The 26,650-nt window shown below is 47.9% G+C and overlaps 2 protein-coding genes across 3 annotated transcripts; both read left to right on the plus strand.

Annotated features, from left to right (window-relative positions):
- Positions 1 to 2,356: 2,356 nt before the first annotated feature.
- Positions 2,357 to 7,498, plus strand: LOC140847158 (zinc finger protein 541-like). The gene is made up of 4 exons (XM_073226446.1): positions 2,357 to 3,403; positions 5,047 to 5,105; positions 5,371 to 5,530; positions 6,842 to 7,498. Exons 1-4 carry the CDS (start codon positions 3,104 to 3,106, stop codon positions 7,172 to 7,174), a joined length of 852 nt encoding a protein of 283 aa, XP_073082547.1. The 5' UTR covers positions 2,357 to 3,103; the 3' UTR covers positions 7,175 to 7,498.
- Positions 7,499 to 20,115: 12,617 nt separating this feature from the next.
- On the plus strand, positions 20,116 to 26,179 carry LOC140847156 (zinc finger protein 541-like). Of its 2 annotated transcripts, none has more exons than XM_073226440.1 (7): positions 20,116 to 20,289; positions 20,666 to 20,769; positions 21,961 to 22,036; positions 22,593 to 22,681; positions 24,776 to 24,919; positions 25,081 to 25,259; positions 25,368 to 26,179. In XM_073226440.1, exons 1-7 carry the CDS (start codon positions 20,121 to 20,123, stop codon positions 25,588 to 25,590), a joined length of 984 nt encoding a protein of 327 aa, XP_073082541.1. In that variant the 5' UTR covers positions 20,116 to 20,120; the 3' UTR covers positions 25,591 to 26,179. The 2 variants fall into 2 exon arrangements, with proteins under 2 accessions (XP_073082541.1, XP_073082542.1); XM_073226441.1 differs by having other exon boundaries at positions 25,081 to 25,217.
- The last annotated feature ends 471 nt before the right edge of the window (positions 26,180 to 26,650 follow it).

Raw genomic sequence — 26,650 nt, forward strand, 5'->3', positions numbered from 1 at the left:
TGGCCTGTTGGATGCTTGGCCCCCACCTCTGCAGAGTCCCAGATAAAGGGTGATTTCCTAACTTGCCCTCTCAGGAGGCAGTGTGCTCCGCCTGGAAGACCAATCTGAGGGGTAGAAAAATCTCCCATGATTCACGCACACCGGGGACAGTTGCTGAGTGTCTGTGAGCCCAGCAGGGAGCCTGCAGAGTCCTGGCACCCAGGGCCTCAGGTTTTGGAGATTTGAGGTCAGGTTCCCGTGCTTCCTGGTCCCCAAGCTGTCTCTGTCCCAGATGGGAGCTTCTGCAGGGACCCATTCCTCTGCGAGACAGAAGCAATCTGCTCCATCCTTCCCAAGCTGGCCCTCGGGATGTTTGAAGACGTCCGCTCTGCCACCTGCACACCCCCAGTCTGGTCCTCAGGTGACATCACTTGTTAAAATACCTTTTCTCACTTTACCAAGGGACACAGAAAGCATGGAGACATATTCCAGTACCAAAGAAGAATAAAGTAAAATTGGCTCATAACCCTATCAGTCTATTCAATTCTCTCTGTTCTCTGTTAACATTTATTTTTCTTTTTTAAAGACTAGGATAATTTTGTTTTGTAACAGGCTGCTCTTTTCTCAGTATTAAGGCATGAATGTCCTTTCATGTCATCATATAGTTTTCCACAGTTTTACCTTAAATGCGTATGTCCTACACCATTTAAACCATAACGGTGTCACCTACATGCTCTCTGATCAGGTAGCAGGCTGTTTCTAACAGGAAAGGCAATGCTGCGGGTAATTCCCCTGCAGTTAACTCCCCATATAAGTGTACGTTATCTCCTTTAAAAACCCAAAGGTAAAAGTGGCTGGGAGAAAGGATTTATACTTCTGTAAGTTTTGGATGATGTATTTCTGGATTGCCCTTGTGAGAGAGCCATGATGTCATAAGGCCCCTGCAGCCACGGCAACCTGGTCCTTAGAATCCTTCCAGGCCACAACTGACCACAGTTGGGCCACTGACTGGACACTGTCCTGCAGCGTGGCCAGACTAGGCTCCTTTCTCTCCCCACTCCCCGGTCTACGTCTTGTTTTCTCTGCGAGTTAAGGTGCAGGAGGTGCTGGAGGTGCAGAAAGGGCTCCCGGGCCTCTCACCCAAGCCTCCTGCGGTTCTAAGAGGCGGGGGCACTTCAGCCCAGCTCTTCCATGTCCCCAGGTGTCTCTAACCTGGGTTTTCACCTTCTGTTTGTTTAGATCTGAGCCTGGGCAAGCTTCAGGTGCCTAGAGAGGCTGACGAAGGAGGCAGGGTCACCTCCGGGTGCCCGAGGAAAGGACAGCGGCACCCCCACATCACCTGAGAGCCCGCTTCTGGACTGCAGCCTCCAGGGAAGGTGTTCAGCTGCTCCAGCTCCTGGAGCAAGCACTACCTGACGCACAGCCAGGAACAGAAACACGTTTGTGGAATCTGCAGCAAGGCCTTGAAGCACCACAACCAACTGTATGTAGGAGTCTGGTCACCAACGTCTGTGCAGGGGCCTGGGAGGGAGGGGACGTGTTCCTAGGTGTTTCTCATCACCTCCCAGATGAGCCCGACACACCCTGTCCCTGTTGGGTCCCTGTGACCCGTGCTTAGACGCGGACTCCGTGTCCAGGGACAGGTCTGCCACTGCCCTGAACAGGTCACCCTTCTGAGCTCCCAAAGTCACACCAATGAGAAAATCACAGCCTTGACTTGCAGACGGGACGTCCCGAGGTAATTTTGTCATGGAGGGAATCGGGTTAACTTTATAGAGAAATATTTGGAGACAGTGGTAGGTGCCTGAGGAGAACCAACCCGTGTTTATATGAGCCGTGTTTATATGTACCGGGACTCCACAGGGCATGAGAGATTCCAAAATACCTGTGTCTAGAATGGGGCAACGGAGCATTAACTCTTGTTTGTCTTTTTTAACTCCTTTTTTTTTTTTTTAACTCTTGGTTTTAAAAGAAAGCCCATTAGGAGTCTGGAGCAGAATTCCTTTTGTTCCTAATGTCTGGTAAATGATAATCTTTTCTTGCTAGTGAGGAAGGACAGACAGACTTCCTCAAACCAAGAGACTGGCAAGTGGGAGAAGGCAGTCCATTGCGTTTTATATGCTCCTGGCCTTCCCACGGGGCTTTGACTGACCCCCGATCCCACTCATCCTCTCGCCAAGCCCCCCACCCCCACAGGAAAGGCAGCTATTTGCTCATGTCACAGACCGATTAACAGGGGAGCTGGAGATTGGGTCTCTGCCACTCTCCTCCGATGGAGGCCACGGCCGCCCTTTGGGGAAGGGCTCTGTCATTTATCAGACATGCCCCATGTGCCGCATTATTAGGACTGTCCAGAGTAGGGTGTTGGGAAGGCGGAGGGTGATTTACTCATCTGTTTATGTTATTAATGTAGATATAAGTATGACATAAACATAGAACATATTTGTATTCATTTATTTTATAGGAGGCACATTTGACTGTTTTCTAGAAAGTTCTGATTGGGCATCTGTAAATTGCATTTTTTCCTGTGGGGGGTTTCAGGCAGCTGTCTCCTTATAGGAATTCTATGGTAGGGGAAAGACTCCTTTGTCAAAGGCAGGATGCTCCCCAAATGAGCTTTTCCTCAAATGTATTCTGCAAAACTTGGTTCTTGAGGGCGCTAAGAGGGACTATTTCAAAAAACAGTTCTGTGGGCAACTATGTTTCAGAGACAGGGCAGGTTAAGCAGATGACCCTCTATCGATCTACCTGCTATGTGGCTTTTACATTTGCTCCCCTGAACCTCCAAGAAGCACATGGTGCTCTGTCGGGACTGACTTGCCAGTTGAGCCCACATCCTCGGGGAGCCACTCTGGAGGGCTGGTGTTCCTTGGGAACCCATTCTGGGGAACTCTCCCCAGAATCCAGGCCTGGCTTCTGGTGATTTTTCTCTCAGATAAGGGGTTTGTTTAACAGTGAGGGAGAGGGGCACCCCTTCCAGATGCTTTGACTGTAGCCGGGGGCTGAGTGCAGGCTCTGAACTGTGGTTCTGAGCTCCACTGCCCCTTGGGAGCACTGTGGGGTGAGTCAGGCTCGGGACCCTGCAGTGGGAGGCTGAGTCCCAGTGCCCTCTGACTCCCTTCTTATGTGTGACCGCAGGACTGGGCACATGCTCACCCACCAGAAGACCAAGCCCTTCGTGTGCATGGAGCAGGGCTGCAGCACGAGCTGCTGTCATGACCTCTCCCTACGCCGGCACTACGAGGTCGAGCATGGCTTGTGCATCCTGAAGGAGGCCCCCGCTGAGGAAGAAGCCTGTGGGGACTCCTCTCCTGCCCACGAGGTGGCCGGCCAGCCTGCTGCGGATGGCCTGCGGTCCCTGGTGCCTCCAGAAGCCAGGTCCCCAGGCTCTCTTTTGCCCAACCGAGACCCCCTGCGCTCTATTGTAAGCAGCATGGTCCACCAGGAGATCTCTTCTTCCGGCCCGGTCCTGGCCAGGCCCTCAGATGACGGGGAAGGGGTGGGGAGGGAAAAACACAGCCTGCCCCTGCCCACCCTCACTGGGGCCCTACCCCGGCACCCCAGCGGCCCCAGGGACCCTGGGCAGTGATGTTCCCGAGGAGTATCTCCCCCTGTGGAAGGAGTCATCCGGCCATTTTATTTAGTGCCTGTGCATCCTCAGACCCAGTTTTGCAGAGGGGAAGTGAAGGTTCAAAGAGATCGTTCCCCCCCCCAACCAACCTTCCCCGCAAAAACGCCAGGATGAAGGCTTTGCAGAGTCGCAGGGACGCCCTGTGTCGCCTTTCCTCGCTGAGTTTTCTCTGCTTGCTTTCCTCTTGCCCTTCTCTTCCTTCTGGGTTTGCCCCTCAAACTCTTCAGAGGATATAAAGGTAGAGTTCCTTCCCCCTCAGTATTCCTGCATGAGATGCCATCTCTGGCTGTGGGGCAGGGGTGCCTACATGTGTCAGCACTTGTGCAGCATTAGCCTGGTTCCTGCCCAGGTGGTGGCCACGAGGACCTGGGCCCCAGGTGGTCAGCCACTTCTCTTTGTGATGTGCTCAGGTCTAGCACCCGACAGCTACATCCTATTTTTTTTTAATAGCTTTAATATTCACGTGCCATCTAATTGACCATTTTAAATCATACCATCTGGTGATTTTTAGTATATTCATATAGTTGAAATCATGCACTGTGGCCTTTTGGGTCTGCCTTCTTCCACTCAGCATAATGTTTGCAAAGTTCACTCATGTTGAAGCAGATGCCAGGCTTCGCTCCTTTTTATGGCTGAGTAATACTCCATTGTGTGGATACATCGCATTTTGTTCATTTATTCATCGGTTGATGGCCATTTGGCTTGTTTCCACTTCTTGGCCATCGTGAATAGTGCTTCTGTGAACATTTGTACAAGTTTTTGTGGGGACATACATTTTCATTTCTCTTGGGAATGACCTAGGGGTGGGATAATTAGTTCATGGGGTAGCTCTGTGCTCAACCATCTCACAAGCTGCCAGGCTTTTCCGAAGCAGTTGCGCCCTTTCACATCCCCATCCTCGGGGGACGAGGGCTCCGGTTTCTCCACAGCCCCATCAGCACTTGCTATTGTCCAATTTTTTTTTTACCATGGCCGTTCTAGTGGGTGTGAGGTGCTGCCCCATCACGGTCGGACTCACGAGGCTCTAACGGCTGGTGGTGCTGAGCATCTTCTCATGTGCTTATCGGCCATTCATGTCTTCTTCGATTTGGTGTCTGTTCATATCCTTTGCCCATTTTTCAACTGGATTATTTGACTTTTGTTGAGCTGTAAGAGTTCTTTCTGTTTTGTACATACAAGGCCCTTATGAGATGCATAACGTGTAATGATTTTTGCCCATTCTGTGGGTTCTTACTTTCTTGATGGTGTCCCTTGATGCAGGGAAGTTTTAAGTTTTGATGAGTCCAATTTGTTCTCTTTCTGTGTCGTCCAAGAAAGCACTGCCTAATCCAAGGTCAAGGAGCCACACCTGTGTTGTCTTCTCAGCACTTTGTAGTTTTAGTCCTTGCATCTGCCTCATTTTTGATATGTTGGCTCAGATGTGTTTTCATCCTCAGGGTGGAAATACCTACCAGCTCCCCGATCCAGTGAAGGAGGAGAGCACGGCAGGCGGATGGTAAGTTCAGAAGCCCCTCCCTGCCGGGCCTGGGGGCTCAACCCCTCGGGAGTCCTCGGGGGCTTTTATGTGCTGGCCTTGGGCGAGTGAGCTCTGGATGCTTCAGCCCTGAAGAGGTGCCCGCCAGGCCATGGGGGAAGGGGGTATCGTCTCCATTTCTGGGGATTCATCGAGAGTTGTCAGTGGATCAGACTTAGAAGAAAACAGAGAATCCAGGGGTGGAGTCCCCTTCCCCAGTTCTTCCCCCTGCCGTGTCTCTCCACAGTAACCAGCAAAACGGAGGCCCTGCAGACTGGGCAGAGCCAAGGAGCACGTGTGTCTGCAGGAACTGCAGCCCGATGTTTCACACACAGGAGGGGCTGACCAGCCACACGTGTTTTCCCAACGACCAGTGGCTGCCACCTCGAGGGAACCAGGACCAGCAGGTGAAGGGGCGCACGCAGTAGGTTCTGTGCTCGTAGGGCGCTCACAGGCTTTGGGGGAGAGGGTCAGTGGCTGGGTGTCATGGTCTCAGGATGGAGGCACCCTCCCGGGGAAGCCTGGGCAGGGACCAGGGGTCAGGCTGCGCTGCTCTGGGGGGCAGGCCGGCGCTTGAGCCTGGAGCAGCCTCTCTGCCGCCTGCCTACGGTTACTCTTACTTTGCCATCTCTTCCTGTGTTTAGGTGTCAGGCACAGAGTTTTTCAAGCCTCTGAGTCAGGCGCTGAGGGTGGAGGTGGAGGCGCAGACCCTCCCAGGAGCCATGAGGCCCCCAGACGGCATGAGCACAGCTCCTCTGGGGATGCCTCTGGGCCCAGTGAGCCGGCCCCCGGGGAGCACAGCCAAGCTGGGTGCTGGTTGGTCCAATTTCTTCCCACTGCTTCCTGCACAACCTGCCAGTGGAAGCCATGGGCAGAGCCCAAACCAAGCACCATAAAAAATCTTCTCTCTACAACAGCTTGGCTTGCACATTCATTCATTCACCTTCTGGGCCGGCCCTGTGGGGGCAGTACTGGGGACACCGTGGTGACAGGGATGGCCCCAGCCTGGCCTCCTGGGGCTCCCAGTCCACACGAGTAGATGAACCCATGCTAGGCAGTGAGGACTCAGACTGGGCTGGGACGGGGAGCAGAGGGACTGAGGGGACACCAGAGACCCCACGTGAGGAGGTCAAGGAGGACTTCCTGGAGGAGGGGGTCAGAGCTGAGACCTGGGGAATGAGGAGCCGTAAGATTGGCAGAAAAAGGGGAGATTGTGTGGAGGTGGGTAAGAGATATAAGTTCACGGGATCAGCCATTGCAGCCTGGACTGGAGGGTCCCACCTGGAGAAGCCCCCTCCAGCGGGCGACGGGGTGCATAGATCCACTTGTCCATCTCATGGAGCTGCGGTCATTTTTCATTTTGTCGTACTGTTGCACTCCATCTCCGGCCCCATCTCTAAGTGCCAGTCATTGTACCAACTTGACGCTGGCCTCATACATCTCCAAAACCCTTTGTATCCGGGCCTCTCCCTGCGGGGTGGGCACATGAGGAAGCTTCCGGCATCATCCATCCAGGCCTAGAATCCGGGGTCTGGCTCGGGCGTGGTGGCCGCGCTCGGCTCCCTTGCTGAGCCCGGCTCGGACAGGGGAGTTGGGTGTTACGTTTCCCTCCAGCTCCGTGGGCAGTGCCCTTGCCGGTGCTCGCACCCCCTTGAAGACTGAGCTGTGCACATGTGACCCCAAGTCACCCCCCTGTGGCTTTGAATTCTCTTCTCCAGGGACAGGACGGAGACCAGAAGGAGAGAGATGCAGAGGAGACCAGCCAGCCCAGAAAGCGGAGAAAGCGCCCGCAGACCAAGGCATCGTTCCTGCCTCCCGCCCCTTCTGCCTCTGGGGGGCCGGGCCCTGAAGAAGGCCACCAGAGCTGCCTGCGGTCTCCGGTGCTCCTGGTGGACCACTCCCTGCAGGGACTGTGCCCGCGCTCTCCCGATACACCATCCCCGGTGCTCAGCCCCATCCGGGAGGGGTCTGGGCTGGATTCCAGCACTCTCTGTTCCATGTCCACTCAGGCTGGTCCCGACAAACTCATCAGCACTGAGCTTGGTGAGTGAGGCTGGGGCCCGTCACCTCTGACCATCACACGGCAGGCCTGCGATGGGCCAGATCCACCTCGACGTGTAGCATTTGGTCCAGGCGTTCTCTCTGGCCTGCGGCTGTGTCTGGCCTGGGCGACCCGTGGCTGCTCAGAGGTATCCCAGGCCATGTGGAACCAGCAGCCTTCTAGTGCTGAGAATTTTACAGGCAGAAGGAAAATATAGAGGCCATTTAGCCTGACCCCCCTTCTGCCTGTCCTTTCGAAAAATTTTGTTAGCAGCTTTATTGGTACATAATTCACATACCATATGAATCACTCATTTAAAGTATACAGTGTGTTTTAGTAAATTCAGAGTTGTGCATCCATTGCACTATGTAATTTTAGAGCAATTTCATCACCCCAGAAGCAGCACTGTATCCATTAGCAGTCACCCCCCCCCCCACAGCCCCCGTCTCCCCAGACCTGGGCAACCACTAATCATCTCAAATCGTCATGGACGCACCTACTCTGGACATTGCATATAATTGGAATCATACAGTATGTGACATTTGGTGTTTAGTTTCTTCATTTAGCATAATGTTTTCAAAGTTCATCCATGTTACAGCATATACAGTGCTTCGATCCTTTTTTATGGCTGAATAATATTCTGTTGTGTGGATACACAATATTTTATCCATTTATAGCTGATGGGTATTTGGGCTGTTTCCATCTTTTCATTATTGTGAATAATGCTGTTATGAACATTCACATACAAGTTTTTGTTGGACAAAGGTTTTCATTTCTCTTGAGTTTATGCCTAGGAGTGGAATTGCTGGCTCACCGGGTAACTATATTTAACAGTTGAAGGAACTACCAGACTGTTTCCCAAAATGGCTGAGCCATGGGAATAAATTTCCATGCACATTGCACGCAAGTTCCAATTTTCCACATCCTTATCAACGATTCTTAGCTTTTTCAATTATAACTCTCCTAGTGGGCATAAGGAATCTCACTGTGGTTTTGATGTGCATTTCTCCAATGGCTAATTATGTTGATATCTTCCCATGTGCTTATTGTCCATTTGTGTATTTTCTCAGAAATGACTATTCAGAGCCTTTGCCCCTTTTTAAAATCGAGTTATTATTTTTGTTTTACTGAGTTATAAGACCTCCCTTTATATTCTGTATGCAAGTCCCTTATTACATATGTGATTTGGGAATTCTCTCCTGTATCATGTCTTGTATTTTCATTTTATTTATGGCATTTGTAGTACAAGAGTTTTTATTTTTCATCACTTGTGCTTTTGGTGTTGTATCTACGGTTTTCCCTGACCAAAAGTCACTTTAAGTCAGTTAAGAAAAGAGAAGAAATATGCAATTATGCTGACTTTTCCTCCTTTTTCTTCTAAGAGCTTTATGATTTTAACTCTTACATTTAGGTCTTGGATCAATGTTAAGTTACCTTTTCTATATTACGTGAGGTAGGAGTCTAAATTCATTCTTTTCATGGGGATATCAGTTGTTGCAGCACCGTGTGTTAAAGAGATTATTCTTTCCCCCATTGAGCTGCTGTGGCACCTTTGTGGAAATCAACTGACCATAGTGATTTTAGATTTTTCTTCTTTTTTAATACGGACAGTTACTGCTATAAGTTCCCTTGGAGCAGTGCATTAGCCACATTCCATAAGTTTTAGTATGTTATGTTCTTCTTTCCTTTATCTCAAAATATTTCCTTATTTCTCTTTTGATTTCTTCTTAAATACACTCATTATTGATGAGTGTGTTGTTTTATTTCCACATATTTGTGAATTTTCCAAATTGTCTCCTTTTATTGATTTCTAATGTAATTCTACTGTAGTCACAGAACATGCTTTGTATTAAGTTGGTCCTTTCAAATTTATTGGGACATGTTTTATGAGCTAGAATATGTTCTGTCCTGAAGAATGTCCCATGTGCACTTGAGAAGAATATATTCTACTGATGTTGGGTGGAACACACCAAAAATGTTCCTGTGTCTTGTTTTATTCCGTGTGGTTGTCCTGTCCACTACTGCAAATACTGAAATCTCCAACTATTGTTTTGAATTGTGTATTTCATCCTCAATTGTGTCAGTTTCTGCTTCATGTATTTTTGGACTCTGTTTTTAGGGGCATATATGCTTGTAATTGTCATAACTTCCGGATGGTGTGATTGTTTTTCTCATGATATGACTACAATGTTATTTATCATCACTGCAATAGTTTTATCATAATCTCTAGGTTTTTCTGCTTTAAAGTCTAAGTGGCCTAACAGCACCATTCTGCCTCTTTTAAGGTTGTTTACTTGGTATATATTTTCTGTCCTTGTATTTTCAAACTGCTTGTGTTTTTTAAAATAAACCATGTTTCCTATAGATAATATTAGTGGGATCATACATTTTTTATCTAATGTGACAAACTTTGCATTTTGATTGGTTTATTCAATCCAGTGTCATTTGATGTTACATTGATATGGGGAGGTTTACATTTGCCATCATGCATTTCATTCTCTGTATGTCCCTCGCCTTTTCCTCCTTCTGTTCCTCTATTCAGGCTTACTTATGTACTAAGCATTTTCTATTGTAACATTTTAATTCCTTTAGCTTTTCATGTTTTTCTTAGTCCTTTCTTAGTGGTTCCTCTATGACGTAAAATTACATCTTAATATCATCAGAATCTGTTCAGATGTATATAACTTACAGTGAAATACAGAAATGCTACTCCTACAGAGCTCCATTTCTCCTAACCCTTTTGCTTTTATTATTTATATATCTACATAATATATGTATGTGTGTGGGTGTATAAACCCAGCAATACATTAAATCTTATATTATATGGATTTGTATTATGGAACCAAAACTGAGAGAATAAAGGAAAGCAAGCATTCTTTCTACAGTTTGTTATATAACATTTTTGGTTACCATTTCTCATCTCTTCATTTATTCCTGTGGATTTGAGGTACTGTATGGAGTGTTATTTCTTTACTCCAATGCATCTCCCCTTTGTTGTGCTGTTGTTGTCATATACATGTATATAAACTACAGGCCTATAACAGTAGTGTTCTATGCATTTACTTTTTAAATCAAGAAAAGAGAAAAAATATGCAATTATACTCTTATAATTACCTATATAAGTACATTTACCAGTGTTTTTGTTTGTTTGTTTGGAGTCAGATTACTATCTCACGTCATTTTCTCTTTCAGTCTGAAGAACTTCCTGCAGTATTTATTTTCATTGTGGAGGTGCAATTCACATGTCATACAATTCATCCCTTTAAAATACACAACACAGTGGTGGTTGGTATATTCACAGAGCTGTGCCACCGTTGCTATCATCAACTTTCTGATATTTCCATCATGTCCCAAGGAAGCCCTGTGCTCAGGAGTCGCTCTTGTTCCCCCCCTCCCGACCCTGCCCCAGCCGTAGGTAACCACGAATGAATTTTCTGTCCTCCAGGCTCGGCTCTTCTGGACATTTTGTATAAGTGGGAATCATACAATGTGTGTTTCTTTGTGTTTTCTTCCAGTTAGTGTGAAAGCTTAGGGTTTCACCCATGTTGTGTATATCAGAAGTTCGTATCTTTTCATGGCTGAATAATTCTCTCCCTTTAATGTTCCTTCTAAGACAGGTCTGCTGGCAACAAGTTTCCTCAGCTTTTATTTACCTAAGGATGCCTTTTCCCACCTTCATTTTTGAAAGGTAATTTGCTGGATATAAGATTCTTGGTTGAGCTTTTACTTCCAGCAATGAGATCATGTTGTCCCACTGCCTTCCAACTGCTATCATGTCCGATGAGCAGTCAGCTGTTAATCTTACTATAGTGCGCATGTATGTCACGTTATTTTTCTCTTTTTGCTTTCAAGATCTTTATCTTTGGCTTTCAGTATTTTGCCTATGATGTGCCCAGATGGAGAGCTCTTTGTGTTTATGCTACTTGGAGTTTATAGAGTTTCCTGGATGTATGTTTTGTTTTTTCATCACATTTTGGGCATTTTCTGCCATTAAATACTTTAAATATTTTTCTGTTCCTTTCTCCACTCCTTGTATTCCCATTACACGTGTTGCTGTACTTATTGGTCCCCACATTCCTCTGAGGCTCTTCGTTTTCCTTCAATCATTTATTTTTCTCTCTGTTCTCCAAAATCCATAATCTCCATGCATTTAGCTTTAAGTTGGCTGCTGGTTACTTCTGCCAGCTCAAATCTACATTTTGGTTATTGTTCTTCAATCCAAGGTTTCCATTTGGTTCTAAAAAAAAAACTTTTCTACCTCTGAATAGTATTTTCTCTATGATGAGCATTTTTCATTGTACCTTCCTTTAGCTCTTTAGGCTTGAGAGCTGGGAGGAGAGGGACCAGCTGTGTCCCTGGCTGCACCTCCCTGGAGTGGAGCCCTCCAAGTAGAGCTTCTGATACACTGTGCATGGGGCTGGTAAGTAAGGGAACAAGTCACGGCTCAGATGCCGCAAACTCACTATTCTTACCGACATTTACTCAGTTGTCCTGAATGAATATTTCTTAAAATGCTGGATACCTTTAGGATAACTTCTAGAGACTTTAACTTCTTTTAAAATAATTTTTACCTGTTAATTTGTTGTTTTACTCTTTGTGTTTTCAGAAGTCCTAGTCCTTTTCCACATGATCTTTTGAACAATTTTTGTTGTGTCAAGAAGAGTGAACATAAGACCTACCCGCTAACAAATCTTTTAAATGTTCAATATACTATTGTTGGGCTGTATAGCAGATCTCTAGAGTATATTCATCTTGCTTAACTGAGACTTTACATTCCTTGGTTAGTAACTCCCCATTTCCCGCGATGCTAACCCTGGCCACCACCATTACACCGTTTGGTTATATGGATTTGACTATTTTAGATACTACATGTTAAATGCATACATGCAGTATTTCTCTTTCTGTGACTGGCTTATTTCATTTAATGTTCTCAAGGGGTTCATCCATGCTGTTGCATATTGCAAAATTTCCTTTCTTCAATGCTAAGTAGGGTTCCATTGTATGTATAAACCACACATTCTTTAGCCAATCATATGTCGATGGGCATCTTGGTTGTTTCCACATCTCAGCTATTGCGAATCACGTTGCAGTGCACATGGGAGTGCAGGTGTCTCTTTGAGAGCCTGATTTCCATCCTATTGGGTCAATACCCACTAGTGGGGCTGCTGGATCATATGGTAGTTCTATTCTTAGTGTGCTGAGGGAGCTCCCGACCTTGCCAGCGTGGAAACCCTACTTTCAGCTGCTCTACAAAAGGCAGGCAGAAGGGGCCCCTGCATCACTTCCAGTCAGTGTTCCTGAAGCTTTCTGTTTTGTGTTTTCTAGATCAAGTAGATGACTCTTCTGCCAGCCATGTTATCAAGGATGACACCAAGCCCCGCATTCGAATGTGAGTTAGAACAGACTTGGAACCTGGGGGTCCTACAAACGTGGGGATATTTTTACCCTCCTTGTGTTCCCCCAGAGCTCCTTCCTCCCAGGGGCATTAGCTTCTCTCTGGGAGAGAAGTGGTATATTTCTCTGGGTGTATGTGGAAAGTTCAACCAATATTCCTTCTTTCTGGGCATCCCATAGTTGGGCCCATTGGGACAAATGCCTAGGTTCCTGGAGTTATAGGTAGAATTGGTGATGGCACATGTGAGGCTTGAGTATCCATGGAATGTGACTAGAGGGATGTGGCCATGGGTGTAGAAGCATGCCAGGCGTCAGCATACACCTCCCCTGTCCTGGAACCCCAGAGGGGTACCTGAGGGAGAAACCTGGTGGTAAAGAAAATTGGAGGAAGGGAGTGTAGTTGGACGGTATCTAGAACACTTGTCCATGTCTGTCAGGGGTGGCGAATACTCCCCAGATGCATCCGGGAGATGACAGACATTTCCGCAGAGCAGGGCTGTGACCTGAGAGCAGGGCACCTCACACATCTCCGTCTTATTTCCCATCTTAGTCACATGTGTAAGTCTCATGTGTGGCCTCATTTCAGGCGCATCAGGATAGGAAAGAAGTTCCAGGCTGAGATCCCGGAGCTCCAGGAGCGCCCTACGACCACGCCCGGTGAACACGGAGCTTCTCTGGTCTGGAAGTCATCGGATGATGTGTTGAGCCATCCACAAACACAGGATAGAGGTGGATGAGACATGGGGGCCTCATTCCCATGGGTTTCACCCCTTCCCTCATCTCCAAGGAGATCCACCTCCCAGTTCTCACCTCGACCAAGAAGCAGTATCCCTGGGTGGGGCACCCAGCTGTGGGACCAGGGCTTCTCCTCCCGCCCCCCATTCTCCTCATGCGGTAACCAGCCAGGCCATCCTGAGCAGGTGCCAGGAGCAGCGCTTCTGCCCTTCCTCCCTGTCCTTCCCGTCACTTGCAGTGAAATACGGGAACATTACTCCTCTGCAGCTCTATTTCTCTGAACCCTCTGGCCCTAGTTATTCATATATGTACTTTATATATGCATGTGTATGTGAGTGTGTGTGTGTATAAACTCAGGAATTCATCAATTCTCATATTATATGATTTTGTAGTATGAAACAAAACTGAGAGAATAAGGGAAAGCAAACATTATTTATACAGTTTGTTATATAACAATTTTAGTTACCATTTCTCATCTCTTCATTATTCCTGTGGATTTGAGTTACTGTATGGAGGGCTATTTCTTTACTCAAATGCATCTCCCCTTTGTTGTGCTGTTGTTGTCATATATATGTTTATAAATTACAGGCCTGTAACAGTAGTGTTTTATGAATTTACTTTTTAAGTCAAGAAAAGAGAAAAAATATGCAATTATATTGACTTTTATAATTACCTATATACGTACATTTACCAGTGTTTTTTGTTTGTTTGGATTCAGATTACTATCTCATGTCATTTTCTCTTTCCTGTAGTATTTTTTTCATTGTGGAGGTGTAATTCACATGTCATACAATTCATCCCCTTAAAATACACAATGCAGTGCTGGTTGGTATATTCTCAGAGCTGTGCCACCATTGCTACCATCAATTTTCGTATATTTTCATCATGTCCCAAGGGAGCCCTGTACTCAGCAGTCACTCTTTTCCTTCCCCTCATGACCCTGTCCCCAGCCGTAGGTAACCACGAATGAATTTTCTGTCCTGTAGGCTCTGCTCTTCTGGACATTTCATATAAGTGGGAATCATACAATGTGTGCTTTTTTGTGTTTTCTTCCAGTTAGCATGAAAGCTTAGGGTTTCACCCATGTTGTGTATATCAGAACTTCATTTCTTTTCATGGCTGAATAATTCTCTCCCTTTAATGTTCCTTGTAAGACAGGTCTGCTGGCAACAAGTTTCCTCAGTTTTTATTTACCTAAGGATGTCTTTTTTCACCTTCAATTTTGAAAAGTAATTTGCTGGATATAAGATTCTTGGTTGAGTTTTTACTTCCAGCAATGAGATCATGTCCCATTGCCTTCCAACTGCTATCATGTCCGATGAGCAGTCAGCTGTTAATCTTACTATAGTGTGCATGTATGTCACGTTATTTTTCTCTTTTTGCTTTCAAGATCTTTATCTTTGGCTTTCAATATTTTGCCTATGATGTGCCCAGATGGAGAGCTCTTTGTGTTTATGCTAATTGGAGTTTATAGAGTTTCCTGGATGTATGTTTTGTTTTTTCATTACATTTTGGGCATTTTCTGCCATTAAATACTTTAAATAATTTTCTGTTCCTCTCTCCACTCCTTGTATTCCCATTACACGTGTTGCTGTACTTATTGGTGCCCCACATTTCGCTGTGGCTCTTCATTTTCCTTCAATCATTTATTTTTCTCTCTGTTCTCCAAAATCCATAATCTCCATGCATTTAGCTTTAAGTTGGCTGCTGGTTACTTCTGCCAGCTCAAATCTACATTTTGGTTATTGTTCTTAACTCCAAGATTTCCATTTGGTTCTTTAAGAACAAAAACAACTTCTCCCTCTTAATAGTATTCTCTCTTTGATGAGCATTTTTCATTGTAACTTCCTTTAGCTCTTTAGGCATGAGAGGTGGGAGGAGAGGGACCCCCTGTGTCCCTGGCTGCACCTCCCTGGAGTAGAGCCCTCCAAGTAGAGCTTCTGATACACAGCTTATTCATCTTGCTTAACTGAGACTTTACATTCCTTGGTTAGTAACTCCCCATTTCCCACAACCCTAACCCTGGCCACCACCTTTACACTCTTTGGTTATATGGATTTGACTGTTTAGATCTACATGTTAAGTGCATTCATGCAATATTTCTCTTTCTGTGACTGGCTCATTTCATTTAATGTTCTCAAGGGGTTCATCCATGTTGTTGCATATTGCAAAATCTCCTTTTTTAAATGCTAAGTAGGGTTCCATTGTATGTATAAACCACACATTCTTTACCCATTCATATGTCATTGGGCATCTTCGTTGTTTCCACATCTCAGCTATTGCGAATCACATTGCAGTGCACATGGGAGTGCAGGTGTCTCTTTGAGAGCCTGATTTCCATCCTTTTGGGTCAATACCCACTAGTGGGGCTGCTGGATCATATGGTAGTTCTACTGTTAGTGTTCTGAGGGAGCTCCCGACCTTGCAATCTTGGAAACCCTGCTTTCAGCTGCTCTACAAAGGCAGGCAGAGGGGCCCCTGCATCACTTGCAGTCAGTGTTCCTGAAGCTTTCTGTTGCGTATTTTCTAGATCAAGTGGATGACTCTTCTGCCAGCCATGTTATCAAGGATGACACCAAGCCCCGAATTCGAATGTGAGTTAGAACAGACTTGGAACCTGGGGGTCCTACAAACGTGGGGATATTTTTACCCTCCTTGTGTTCCCCCAGAGCTCCTTCCTCCCAGGGGCATTAGCTTCTCTCTGGGAGAGAAGTGGTATATTTCTCTGGGTGTATGTGGGAAGTTCAACCAATATTCCTTCTATCTGGGCATCCCATAGTTGGGCCCACGGGGACAAATGCCCAGGACCTTGGGGTTAAAAGTAGAATTGGTGATGGCACATGTGAGGCTTGAGTATCCATGGAATGTGACTAGAGGGATGTGGCCATGGGTGTAGAAGCATGCCAGGCATCAGCATACACCTTCCCTGTCCTGGAACCACAGAGGGGCACCTGAGGGAGAAACCTGGTGAGAAAGAAAATTGGAGGATGGGAGTGTAGCTGGACAGTATCTAGAACACTTGTCCATGTCTGTCAGGGGTGGCGAATACTCCCCAGATGCATCTGGGAGATGACAGACGTTTCCGCAGAGCAGGGCTGTGACCTGAGAGCAGGGCACGTCACACATCTCCGTCTTATTTCCCATCTTAGTCACATGTGTATATCTCGTGTGTGGCCTCATTTCAGGCGCATCAGGATAGGAAAGAAGTTTCAGGCCGAGATCCCGGAGCTCCAGGAGCGCCCTCCAGCTGAGCCCGGTGAACAAGGAGCTTCTCTGGTCTGGAAGCCATCGGATGACCTGATGACCAATCCAGAAACACAGGATAGAGGTGGCTGAGACATGGGGGCCGAATTCCCAAGGCTTCCCCCCTTCCCTCATCTCCAAGGAGATCCTCCTCCCAGGCCTCATGGGGACCAGGAAGCAGTATCCCTGGGTGGGGTACCCAGCTGTGGGACCAGGGCTTCTCCTCCCGCCCCCCATTCTCCTCATGCAGTAACCAGCCAGGCCATCCTGAGCAGGTGCCAGGAGCAGGGTTTCAGCCCTTCCTCCCTGTCCTTCCCGTCACTTACAGTGAAATACGGGAACATTACTCCTATGCAGCTCTATTTCTCCGAACCCTCTGGCTCTAGTTATTTATATATGTACATTGAGTGTGTGTGTGTATAAACCCAGCAATACATCAATTCTGATATTATACAATTTTGTTTTATGTAACAAAAACTGAGAGAATAAGGGAATGCAAGCATTATTTCCACAGTTTGTTGTATAACATTTTTAGTTACCATTTCTCATCTCTTCATTTATTCCTGTGGATTTGAGTTACTATATGGAGGGCTATTTCTTTACGCCAATGCATCTCCCCTTTGTTGTGCTGTTGTTGTCATATATATGTTTGTAAATTACAGGCCTGTAACAGTAGTGTTTTATGCAATTACTTTTTAAGTCAAGAAAAGAGAAAAAATATGCAATTGTACTGACTTTTATAATTACCTATATACGTACATTTACCAGTGTTTTTTGTTTGTTTGGATTCATATTACAATCTCTTGTCATTTTCTCTTTCAGTCTGAAGAACTTCCTGTAGTATTTTTTTCATTGTGGAGGTGTAATTCACATGTCATACAATTCATCCCCTTAAAATACACAATACAGTGGTGTTTGGTATATTCTCAGAGCTGTGCCACCATTGCTACCATCAAGTTTCTGATATTTTCATCATGTCCCAAGGTAGCCCTGTACTCAGCAGTCACTCTTTTCCTTCCCCTCGTGACCCTGTCCCCAGCTGTAGGTAAGCACGAATCTACTTTCTGTCCTGTAGGCTCTGCTCTTCTGGACATTTCGTATAAGTGGGAATCATACAATGTGTGCTTCTTTGTGTTTTCTTCCAGTTGGCATGAAAACTTAGGGTTTCACCCATGTTGTGCATATCAGAACTTCATTTCTTTTCATGGCTGAATAATTCTCTCCCTTTAATGTTCCTTGTAAGACAGGTCTGTTGGCAACAAGTTTCCTCAGTTTTTATTTACCTAAGGATGTCTTTTTTCACCTTCATTTTTGAAAGGTATTTTGCTGGATATAAGATTCTTGGTTGAGCTTTTACTTCCAGCAATGAGATCATGTTGTCCCACTGCCTTCCAACTGCTATCATGTCCGATGAGAAGTCAGCTGTTAATCTTACTATAGTGCACATGTATGTCACGTTATTTTTCTCTTTTTGCTTTCAAGATCTTTATCTTTGGCTTTCAGTATTTTGCCTATGATGTGCCCAGATGGAGAGTTCTTTGTGTTTATGCTACTTGGAGTTTATAGAGTTTCTTGGATGTATGTATTATTTTTTCATCAAATTTTGGGCATTTTCTGCCATTAAATACTTTAAATATTTTTCTGTTCCTTTCTCCACTTCTCCTTGTATTCCCATTACACATATTACTGCACTTACTGATGCCCCACATTTCTCTGTGGCTCTTTGTTTTCCCTCATTCATTTATTTTTCTCTCTGTTCTTCAAAATCCATAATCTCCATGGATCTAGCTTTAAGTTGGCTGCTGGTTACTCCTGTCAGCTCAAATCTATATTTTGGTTATGGTTCTTAAGTCCAAGATTTCCATTTGGTTCTTAAAGAAGAAAATTTCTTCCTCTTATTAGTATTCTCTCTTTGATGAGCATTTTTCATTGTACCTTCCTTTAGCTCTTTAGGCATGAGAGCTGGGAGGAGAGGGACCCCCTGTGTCCCTGGCTGCACCTCCCTGGAGTGGAGCCCTCCAAGTGGAGTTTCTGATACACAGTGCATGGGGCTGGTGGGTAAGGGAACAAGTCACGGCTCAGATGCCGCAAACTCACTATTCTTACCGACATTTACTCAGTTGTCCTGAATGAATATTTCTTAAAATGCTGGATACCTTTAGGATAACTTATAGAGACTTTAACCTCTTCTAAAGTAATTTTTACCTGTTAATTTGTTGTTTTACTCTTTGTGTTTTCAGAAGTCCTAGTCCTCTTCCGCATGATCTTTTGAACAATTTTTGTTGTGTCAAGAAGAGTCAACATAAGACCTACCCGCTAAAAAATGTTTTAAGTGTTCAATATGGTATTGTTGGCAGTGCCATACAGCAGATCTCTAGAGTTTATTCATCTTGCTTAACTGAGACTTTACATTTCTTTGTTAGTAACTCCCCACTTCCCATGACCCTAACCCTGGCCACCACCATTCCACCGTTTGGTTATGTGGATTTTACTATTTTAGATACTACATTTTAAGTGCATTCATGCAGTATTTCCCTTTCTGTGACTGGCTTATTTCATTTAATGTTCTCAAGGGGGTCATCCATGTTATTATTGCAAATTTCCTTTTTTTAAGGCTAAATAGGATTCCATTGTATGTATAAACCACATATTCTTTACCCATTCATATGTCGATGGCATCTTGGTTGTTTCCACATTTTAGCTATTGCGAATCACATTGCAGTGAACATGGGAGTGCAGGTGTCTCTTTGGGAGCCTGATTTCAGTCCTTCTGGGTCAATACCCACAAGTGATGTTGCTGGATCATACGGTAGTTCTATTGTTAGTTTTCTGAGGGAGCTCCGAACCTTTCGAGCTTGGAAACCCTGCTTTCAGCTGCTCTACAAAGGCAGGCAGAAGGGGCCCCTGCATCACTTCCAGTCAGTGTTCTTGAAGCTTTCTGTTGTGTGTTTTCTAGATCAAGTGAATGACTGTTCTGGCATCTGTGCGATCGAGGATGACACGGAGCTCAGCACTGAACCGTGAGTTGGAACAGACTTAGAACCTGGGGGTCCTTCCAAAATGGGGATATTATTACCCTCCTTGTGTTCCCCGAGAGCTCCTTCCTCCCAGGGGAGTTAGCTACTCTCTGGGAGAGTTGTGGTTGATTTCTCTGGGTGTATGTGGGAAGTTTCTCCAATATTCCTTCTTTCTGGGCATCCCATAGTTGGGCCCATGGGAACAAATGCCCAGGACCCTGGGGTTCTAGGTAGAATTGGTGATGGCACATGTGAGGCTTGAGTATCCATGGAATGTGACTAGAGGGATGTGTCCATGGGTGTAGAAGCATGCCAGCCATCAGCATACACCTCCCCTGTCCTGGAACCCCAGAGGGGTACCTGAGGGAGAAACCTGGTGATAACGAAAATTGGAGGAAGGGAGTGTAGCCGGACGGTATCTAGAACACTTGTTTATGTCTGTCAGGGGTGGCGAATACTCAGCAGATGCATCTGGGAGATGACAGAGGTTTCCACAGAGCAGGGCTCTGGCCGGAGAGCAGGGCACGTCACACATCTCCATCTTATTTCCCATCTTAGTCAATGTGTATGTCTCGTGTGTGGCCTCATTTCAGACGCATCCGGATTGGTAGCGAGTTTCAGGCCGAGATCCCGGAGCTCCAGCAGCGCCCTCCAGCTGAGCCCGGTGAACAAGGAGCTTCTCTGGTCTGGAAGCCATCGGATGACCTGATGACCAATCCAGAAACACAGGATAGAGGTGGCTGAGACATGGGGGCCAAATTCCCAAGGCTTCCCCCCTTCCCTCATCTCCAAGGAGATCCTCCTCCCAGGCCTCACGGGGACCAGGAAGCAGTATCTCTGGGTGCAGCACCCGGCTGTGGGACCAGGGCTTCTCCTCCCGCCCCCCATTCTCCTCATGCGGTAACCAGCCAGGCCATCCTGAGCAGGTGCCAGGAGAAGCGCTTCTGCCCTTCTTCCTTGTCCTTCCCTTGGCCTGCTTTTCAGGGAGCTGTGAGGGACACAGGGACAAGGAGCCCCTCTCTGTTCTTTTGGGGATGTCTCCTCCCCGGCATTCACTGACTCCCTGTGTCTCCCGTCTTTCATGCTCTGCTGGGGACGTTTGCTGGCAACAGTGACTGAGCTCTGCAACTTGGCCTGCTCCAGCACGATGCCAGGAGGGGGCACCAACCTGGAGCTCGCTCTGCACTGCCTGCACGAGGCCCAGGGCGAAGTCCCGGTGAGCTAGAGGCAGGGGCGGGATTGGCGGGTCCCTGGGATGCCCCTGCCGTGCTGAGGCTGGGGATCTGGTGCATGTAACGTGCCATCTGCAGGCTTTGCGGCTCATGAAAACTGAAAAAGGGCACCCATCCTTTTCCCCAGGGGCTGTGGGGTTGATGTCCTTGTCAGTTGTAGGGCAAGTGTGCAGATGGGGCCCAGTTAGTCAGTCATTTACCTGGGGCAGTGGCAGAGCACCAGGTTCCTCCGAGGTTGCAGGGGCAGGGGAGTGGAGCCGAGTAGACTGACTCAGGTCCTGCACTGATCTGGTTTATCGATGGAGCTTTATCTTTTTGATTAAAAACCCACGTACAAAAACCCCTGATGCAACAAAAATATCTGCTTCCTCCAAGGAACCGCTTCACAATCCTGCAGTTTAGAAAATAAAAAGTCCCACTCTGAGTAGTGGGAAGGGAGGTCATGTCACCCGAGTTAGGGCCCCAGGAGTCAGTGTTGGCAACTGTACTTTTCCTCAGGTTGCAAGGCAGTGGGCGGCGCAGAGTGGGTGCTCAGCCGAGGAACCAGCACATGTGTGTTGGCCCTCTTGAGTGTTGTGGTCCTGGGGCAGGGCTGGCTTTGGGGCCCCCCTCGGTCTAATGCTCTGCCTCCACCAGTTTTGAAATCAATGAATTTTCTAAACGGGTCCTGCGTTTTCATTCTGCGCTGGGCCCTGCAGGTTCCACGGCCCATCCCGATTGGGTTTACACTGGTGAGCAAGTCAAAATCCTTCTCCGTGGGGCTTACATTTTAATTTTAGGACAAAGGGAAATCTGTTTTCAAAAATTGTTAGTGGTTAGTGCTATGAAGGAAATACAATGGGGTGTGGCACAGGCAGGGCCCCTACAAATGCCAGTCCTTGACGAAGGAAGGAGCTGGTGCCGGAATAAATCCGCCACTGCTTCCTTCGTTGAGAAAACCCTACTGAGAAAAACTCCAGCTGCACTCAGCAGTATGCGTAGTGACGGAGTGGGTACGTCCACTGCAGCTCACAAGCCGCGGCCAGTACACGGCCCCACTATGTGCTGAGTAGCCCTGGAGCGAGGGAGGCTTTAGGGGGGCCTGTCAGTGCTTTTCAAATGAATGAAAGGTGGAAGGCAGGCCTCCGCCTCACCTGCCGTCCCTCAGAAAGTCCCTGCTTTTCTTCCTGCTCCAGGTGGCCCTAGAGACCCTGCTACTCAGCGGACCCCAGAAGCCACCGACTCACCCGCTGGCTGACTACCACTATGCAGGTACTGGAGCGAGACTGCGGGAGTGGGTGTACCCGGCTAGTACCCGGGAGCCGGTCGGTCTCGGCGGCAGGCTCTGCTTGTGCCCCTGGGCGTGCTCTTGGGGCCCTCCCTGTCCTGCCTTTCCAGAAGGGCCTTTCCTCCTGGGGGGACCTCAGTGGGTGCCTCTTTCCCCTGGCTGGGTCCTCCCTTCCCCCTTCCAGTGCAGTGGTTCCCTCAGGGGCTGTTCCCAGCCAGGAAAGGGATCCCCTGGCCAGGGAGAGGTGAAGGCAGGCTCAGATGCAGTGGCTGAGCACCCCAGCCTGGGAGTCAGGCAACTGGGAGTCCCTGCCTCCCGTTGGCAAGTCTGTTAACCAATGGAAGCCTTGTTACTGCATCTGTAAAGTGGGGATAGTATTGGTCCCAACCTGCTAAGGGTTTTCTAAGGATTGTATGAGATAAAACAGAATTCTTGGCACATAATTGGTACTCGGTAATGACAGCTTTAAAAAGGGCAGGCTGCATTTCCGCCATGGCTGTGGCTGCAGAATTGTCCTTTTCTCTCCTGTTTCTCCGATAGGTTCAGCCGTCTGGACCCCCACAGAGAAGGAGCTGTTTAATAAGGCATTCCAGGCTCATAAGAACAACTTTTCCTTGATACACAAGATGGTAAGGTGTACGTGGGTGGGCTGGTGTAGACAAGGCCTCGTCTCACACCGCTGAGCCGAGCCAGAGCTGGAGGGCCTATTGGGGTGACATGCTGTTCACACTGTAAACTGCTTGTGGTTTATAAAGCCATTGATGTGAATACCTCCAGACAGTACGGAAATGCCATCACGTGCTCAAAGCCCTCCGCACCCATCGCCGTCATCCTACTTCTGAATGATGACCTCTGACTTTGGTTGGGCACCTCAGGCATTTGCCCATACAGATCTTACGTCCATATACACATGTATTTAGAAAAGGATGTGAACATACTACACTTAATGTCTGCTGATGTTTTTTGTTCTTTTAACTTGATACACACAAAACTGCATGTAACCAGAATGTAAGATTTGATGTTTTGACATATTTATACCTGCAAAACCATCACCATGATCAAGATGAAAAACACATTCATGACCCCCAAAAGGTTCCTCCTGTCCCTGTGCTAAATCCCTTTTTCCTACCACCCTTGTCCCTAATCACCTCATCTTCTCTCTGTCACTATAAGTTAGTTTGCATTTTCCAGTGTTTTCTATCAATCCTGCAGCATGTGCACTGCTTGTCTGCCTTGTGTGGCTTCTTACACTCAGTATCACTATTCTGAGGTCCATCCATGTTATTGTGTGGACCCTTTTTCTTGCTGAGGAGTATTCCATTGTGTGGATGTAACACAGTTCATTTAATCATTCCCCTATTGAGGGACATCTGCGGGGTTTCCAGGTATCTGCAATTATAAATAAAGCTGCTGTGAACATTCACATTCAAATCTCTACGTGACCAAGTAGTGTTGGTGGCGGGGAGGGTGGTACATACTTAGGAAAGGAATGAGTGGGTCATATGATAGGTATACATTGAACTTTTTCAAGAAAGTACTTTTTCATCTACATCTTCCAGGCGGTTCTTTACCCAGTTTTGGGCCACCTCATACGCACATGCTGGTCAGCACGTTGCTGAACGCTCGAGGGGAGCGCCCCCCAGATCTCTGGAAGTTTCCTCTGAGCAGCTCTCTTCCCTGTCCTGCCTCGTCCTGTGAACTCTCACCGCCTTGTTCCCCCAGAATCCTCCCTCCATCTCAGCTCAGGAAGCCCACCTGGCTCTGCCCGGACCCCTCTCCCTGGGCCGTGGCCTGGAAACTCTCTCAGGGTGTAGTGTGTAGGGACTGGTAGCTTATTTTCCGTCTCTCAGAAAGACTTGTTCTTGGCTTCCCTAGCGTCTTCCCAAACATCATTTCACTCATTTTGACTGTTTCTTCTCATTGTTTTGAATGGGAAGGTCAATGTAGCTCCTGCTGCTCCATCTTGTTTGGAAGCAGAAGTCCAAGTACTTTTTTTTTTTCTAACGTAGTGATATTTCTTAGGCAGAGGATTTACTACTCTGGCTCCTAGTGGTTGAAGATATACAGAACTGAAAAAATTTCATACGCAGAAAGTATTTTCTGAAGTGAGCTCCACATCTTAAACGGCCAATTTCATTTTCCTGAGAAATTGTCTTCCTAGAGCAATTAAACTTTCCTGTTCTGCTTTGCTTTTACAGAAGTTGTTATTAATGGGGTCCATTCTAAGTGGGGGGAGAGCACATGGTGGGGTCTGAATGCCCAAGGATCTGACTGTGCCCTCAAAACCCCCTCCTCCTCTCCTGGGCCTCCTATCTCTGCACTGCAGGGCTCTGCCTGGCTGCTGCAAAGGCTTTGTGGTCTCTGCTGCTGAGGGAAGCCTGCTGCAGGGAGTCCCAGCTGGTAAATGCACAGCCATTAGGCCTGACGTCACAGTGAATGCCTGTGTAGGGAGCCCTCGTGTACACCTTCTCATAGGGAAGGCCTCCCGGGACTGACTTGGGGCTCAGAGAGCGTGCAGAGCTTGGACGGTGCTGGCTACGGCGGCGTCCCCCTGAGCCCCTCATCAGCAGCAGGACTCTGTGCTTCTGTGCTCCTTGTAGCCCAGGGGCGTGCCAAGCCCAAGGGGAGAGACATTCCAGGAGAGCTTTCAGGAAGTGCCCAGCCCCACGGCGAGGGGGCGTGTGGGGCAGTGCCCAAAGCCCGCTGCTGTTTTCTTTCACCAGGTCCAGACAAAGTCGGTGGCCCAGTGTGTAGAATATTACTACACCTGGAAAAAGAGGGTCCGGTTTACTACATCTTCTCGGGCCCCGGGACTGAAAAAGAGCGTCAAAAGGAAGCTGGCCGAGGCAGACCCCACAGAAACAAAGGTAGGCTTTTCTGGGGCAAGGCGGTCTCACTGGAGTTCAGTGCTGGTCTGGACAGCTACTGGCCACCCAGTCGGGGTGGGGAAGGGGCCCCCACAGGGGAAAGCATCTCCCTCAGAAGGGTGGAAGGTCGGCACCTGATGTCATTTCTGCCCCCTCTGCAGGCCACTTCCAGCCCTGAGAAGAGACGCAACCACCATCCAACCCCTGAGTTGAAGACGGAGACGGAGAGCTGCAGGGGACAATCTGCGGCCAACACCAGCCCAAATGCTGCTCCCAAGCAGACCCCTGAGCCTCCGGGGTGCGTCCAGGGCCAAGGCGCTCCCTGTGGGGAGTGTGAGAGGTGGGCACCAGCCCTGTCCCCGGATGCACCCGCACAGCCTGCCCTGTCCCCGTGGGCCCTCAGCCCAGCTTCCCCTGCTCTGACCCGTGTCCTCTGCTGACTCTGCAGGGTGTTTGACAAGATGTGCACTCACTATGCCCACATGAAGCGGCACCGAGTTCAGGACCCCGTGGAAACAACTGTCGGGGAGGAGAGGCCAGCGAAGGCCTTTAAGGTGGAAGAGGAGGAGAAGGAGGAGAAGGAGGAGGAAGGGGGGACAGGGGCTGACATGGGCCCCTTGCAGGGGGATTTGGGCCGTGAGCCGGGGTCAGGCAGCCCATCATTGGGATGAGGACCTCGGGCCCCATCTCCTCTCCCTTCCGCCTCCCCGAGGAGTCCGGGGCATCCCTCTGCCTCCAGCCCCACTTCCCCTGCCCCCACTGACCAGCCCAGCTTGCAGAATAGCTGGCATTAGCCAACAACAGGCATGAGAAGCGCCATCAGCGGACACTGTGGCATCCTCGTCACCTGGTGCCAGAGGCCCCGGCCCCTTTACGTGTGCCCTGTGCCTTCATATCACAGTCTTGTAATGACTTGGCTCATTACTTTTTTTTGTCCATGTCAATCTCTAAACCCTATTAAATTTTGTTCTGAAGCAGCTGTCTTCTGGCTTCTCTGGCCTGTTGAGCCGGCAAAGGCTTTAGGGCTCCTGCCACTCACCAGCGCCCCAGAAACGCGTGAGCTGAGTCTCCGCCCTGGAGGGGCCATGTCCTCGTGCAAGCCGGGAGCCGGCCCTGAGGTGCCTGCCGCAGTGTGTGTCCGCGCCCGGTCCATGCAGCGGGCCCACAGCGACACAGGAGGGACCCAGGTGCTCACCTCAGCGAGCTCACATTTTAGGAGCAGGAGAGCAGCAGGAATAAATAAGCAAAGAGGTGACTTTAGCTATTGCTTTGGGCCCTAATGACAGAAGAGTCAGCAGCGTGTGACCAGCAGTCAGGACATGACGGGGGTTCCAGTGTGTCCAGGGTGAAGTCAGGCTCTGCCAGCAGACACAGATGGTGACACTAGACAATTCTATCAAACATACAGAGAACAATACCAATTGCATACAGTGTCTTCCAGAAAATGCTAGGAAAGGAATATTTTTTGGCTCAAGTTATGAGACCAGTGTACATGGTGACAAAAATAGACAAAGGCATTAGCAAAAACATATATATAACTACCAACTAAATCCCACATGAAAAACAATGGCAAGATGCTGAATAAAACATCCATGTTACAGTAAAGAACACGCACACAGCCTCACCTTTCAGCAGACATTCCTCACAGTGAAAGACTGAATGCTTCCCCCACAGAGACTGGGGATAAGGAAGGATGGCTTCTCTCCCTGGTGTTAACAGACGTACTACAAG

The sequence above is a fragment of the Manis javanica genome, chromosome 17, assembly GCF_040802235.1.
Source record: "Manis javanica isolate MJ-LG chromosome 17, MJ_LKY, whole genome shotgun sequence".
Classification (NCBI taxonomy): domain Eukaryota; kingdom Metazoa; phylum Chordata; class Mammalia; order Pholidota; family Manidae; genus Manis; species Manis javanica.

Bases quoted from the DNA above. Each gene is read 5' to 3' on its own strand.
- LOC140847158 (XM_073226446.1), top strand. From the start codon at position 3,104: ATGTGTGACCGCAGGACTGGGCACATGCTCACCCACCAGAAGACCAAG. The intron at 5,106-5,370 runs GTAAGTTCAGAA...GTCTCTCCACAG, and splicing joins GAGAGCACGGCAGGCGGATG to TAACCAGCAAAACGGAGGCC. The intron at 5,531-6,841 runs GTGAAGGGGCGC...TCTCTTCTCCAG, and splicing joins GAGGGAACCAGGACCAGCAG to GGACAGGACGGAGACCAGAA.
- LOC140847156 (XM_073226440.1), top strand. From the start codon at position 20,121: ATGTCTCGTGTGTGGCCTCATTTCAGACGCATCCGGATTGGTAGCGAG. The intron at 20,770-21,960 runs GTGAGCTAGAGG...TTCCTGCTCCAG, and splicing joins AGGCCCAGGGCGAAGTCCCG to GTGGCCCTAGAGACCCTGCT. The intron at 22,682-24,775 runs GTAAGGTGTACG...TTCTTTCACCAG, and splicing joins TTTCCTTGATACACAAGATG to GTCCAGACAAAGTCGGTGGC.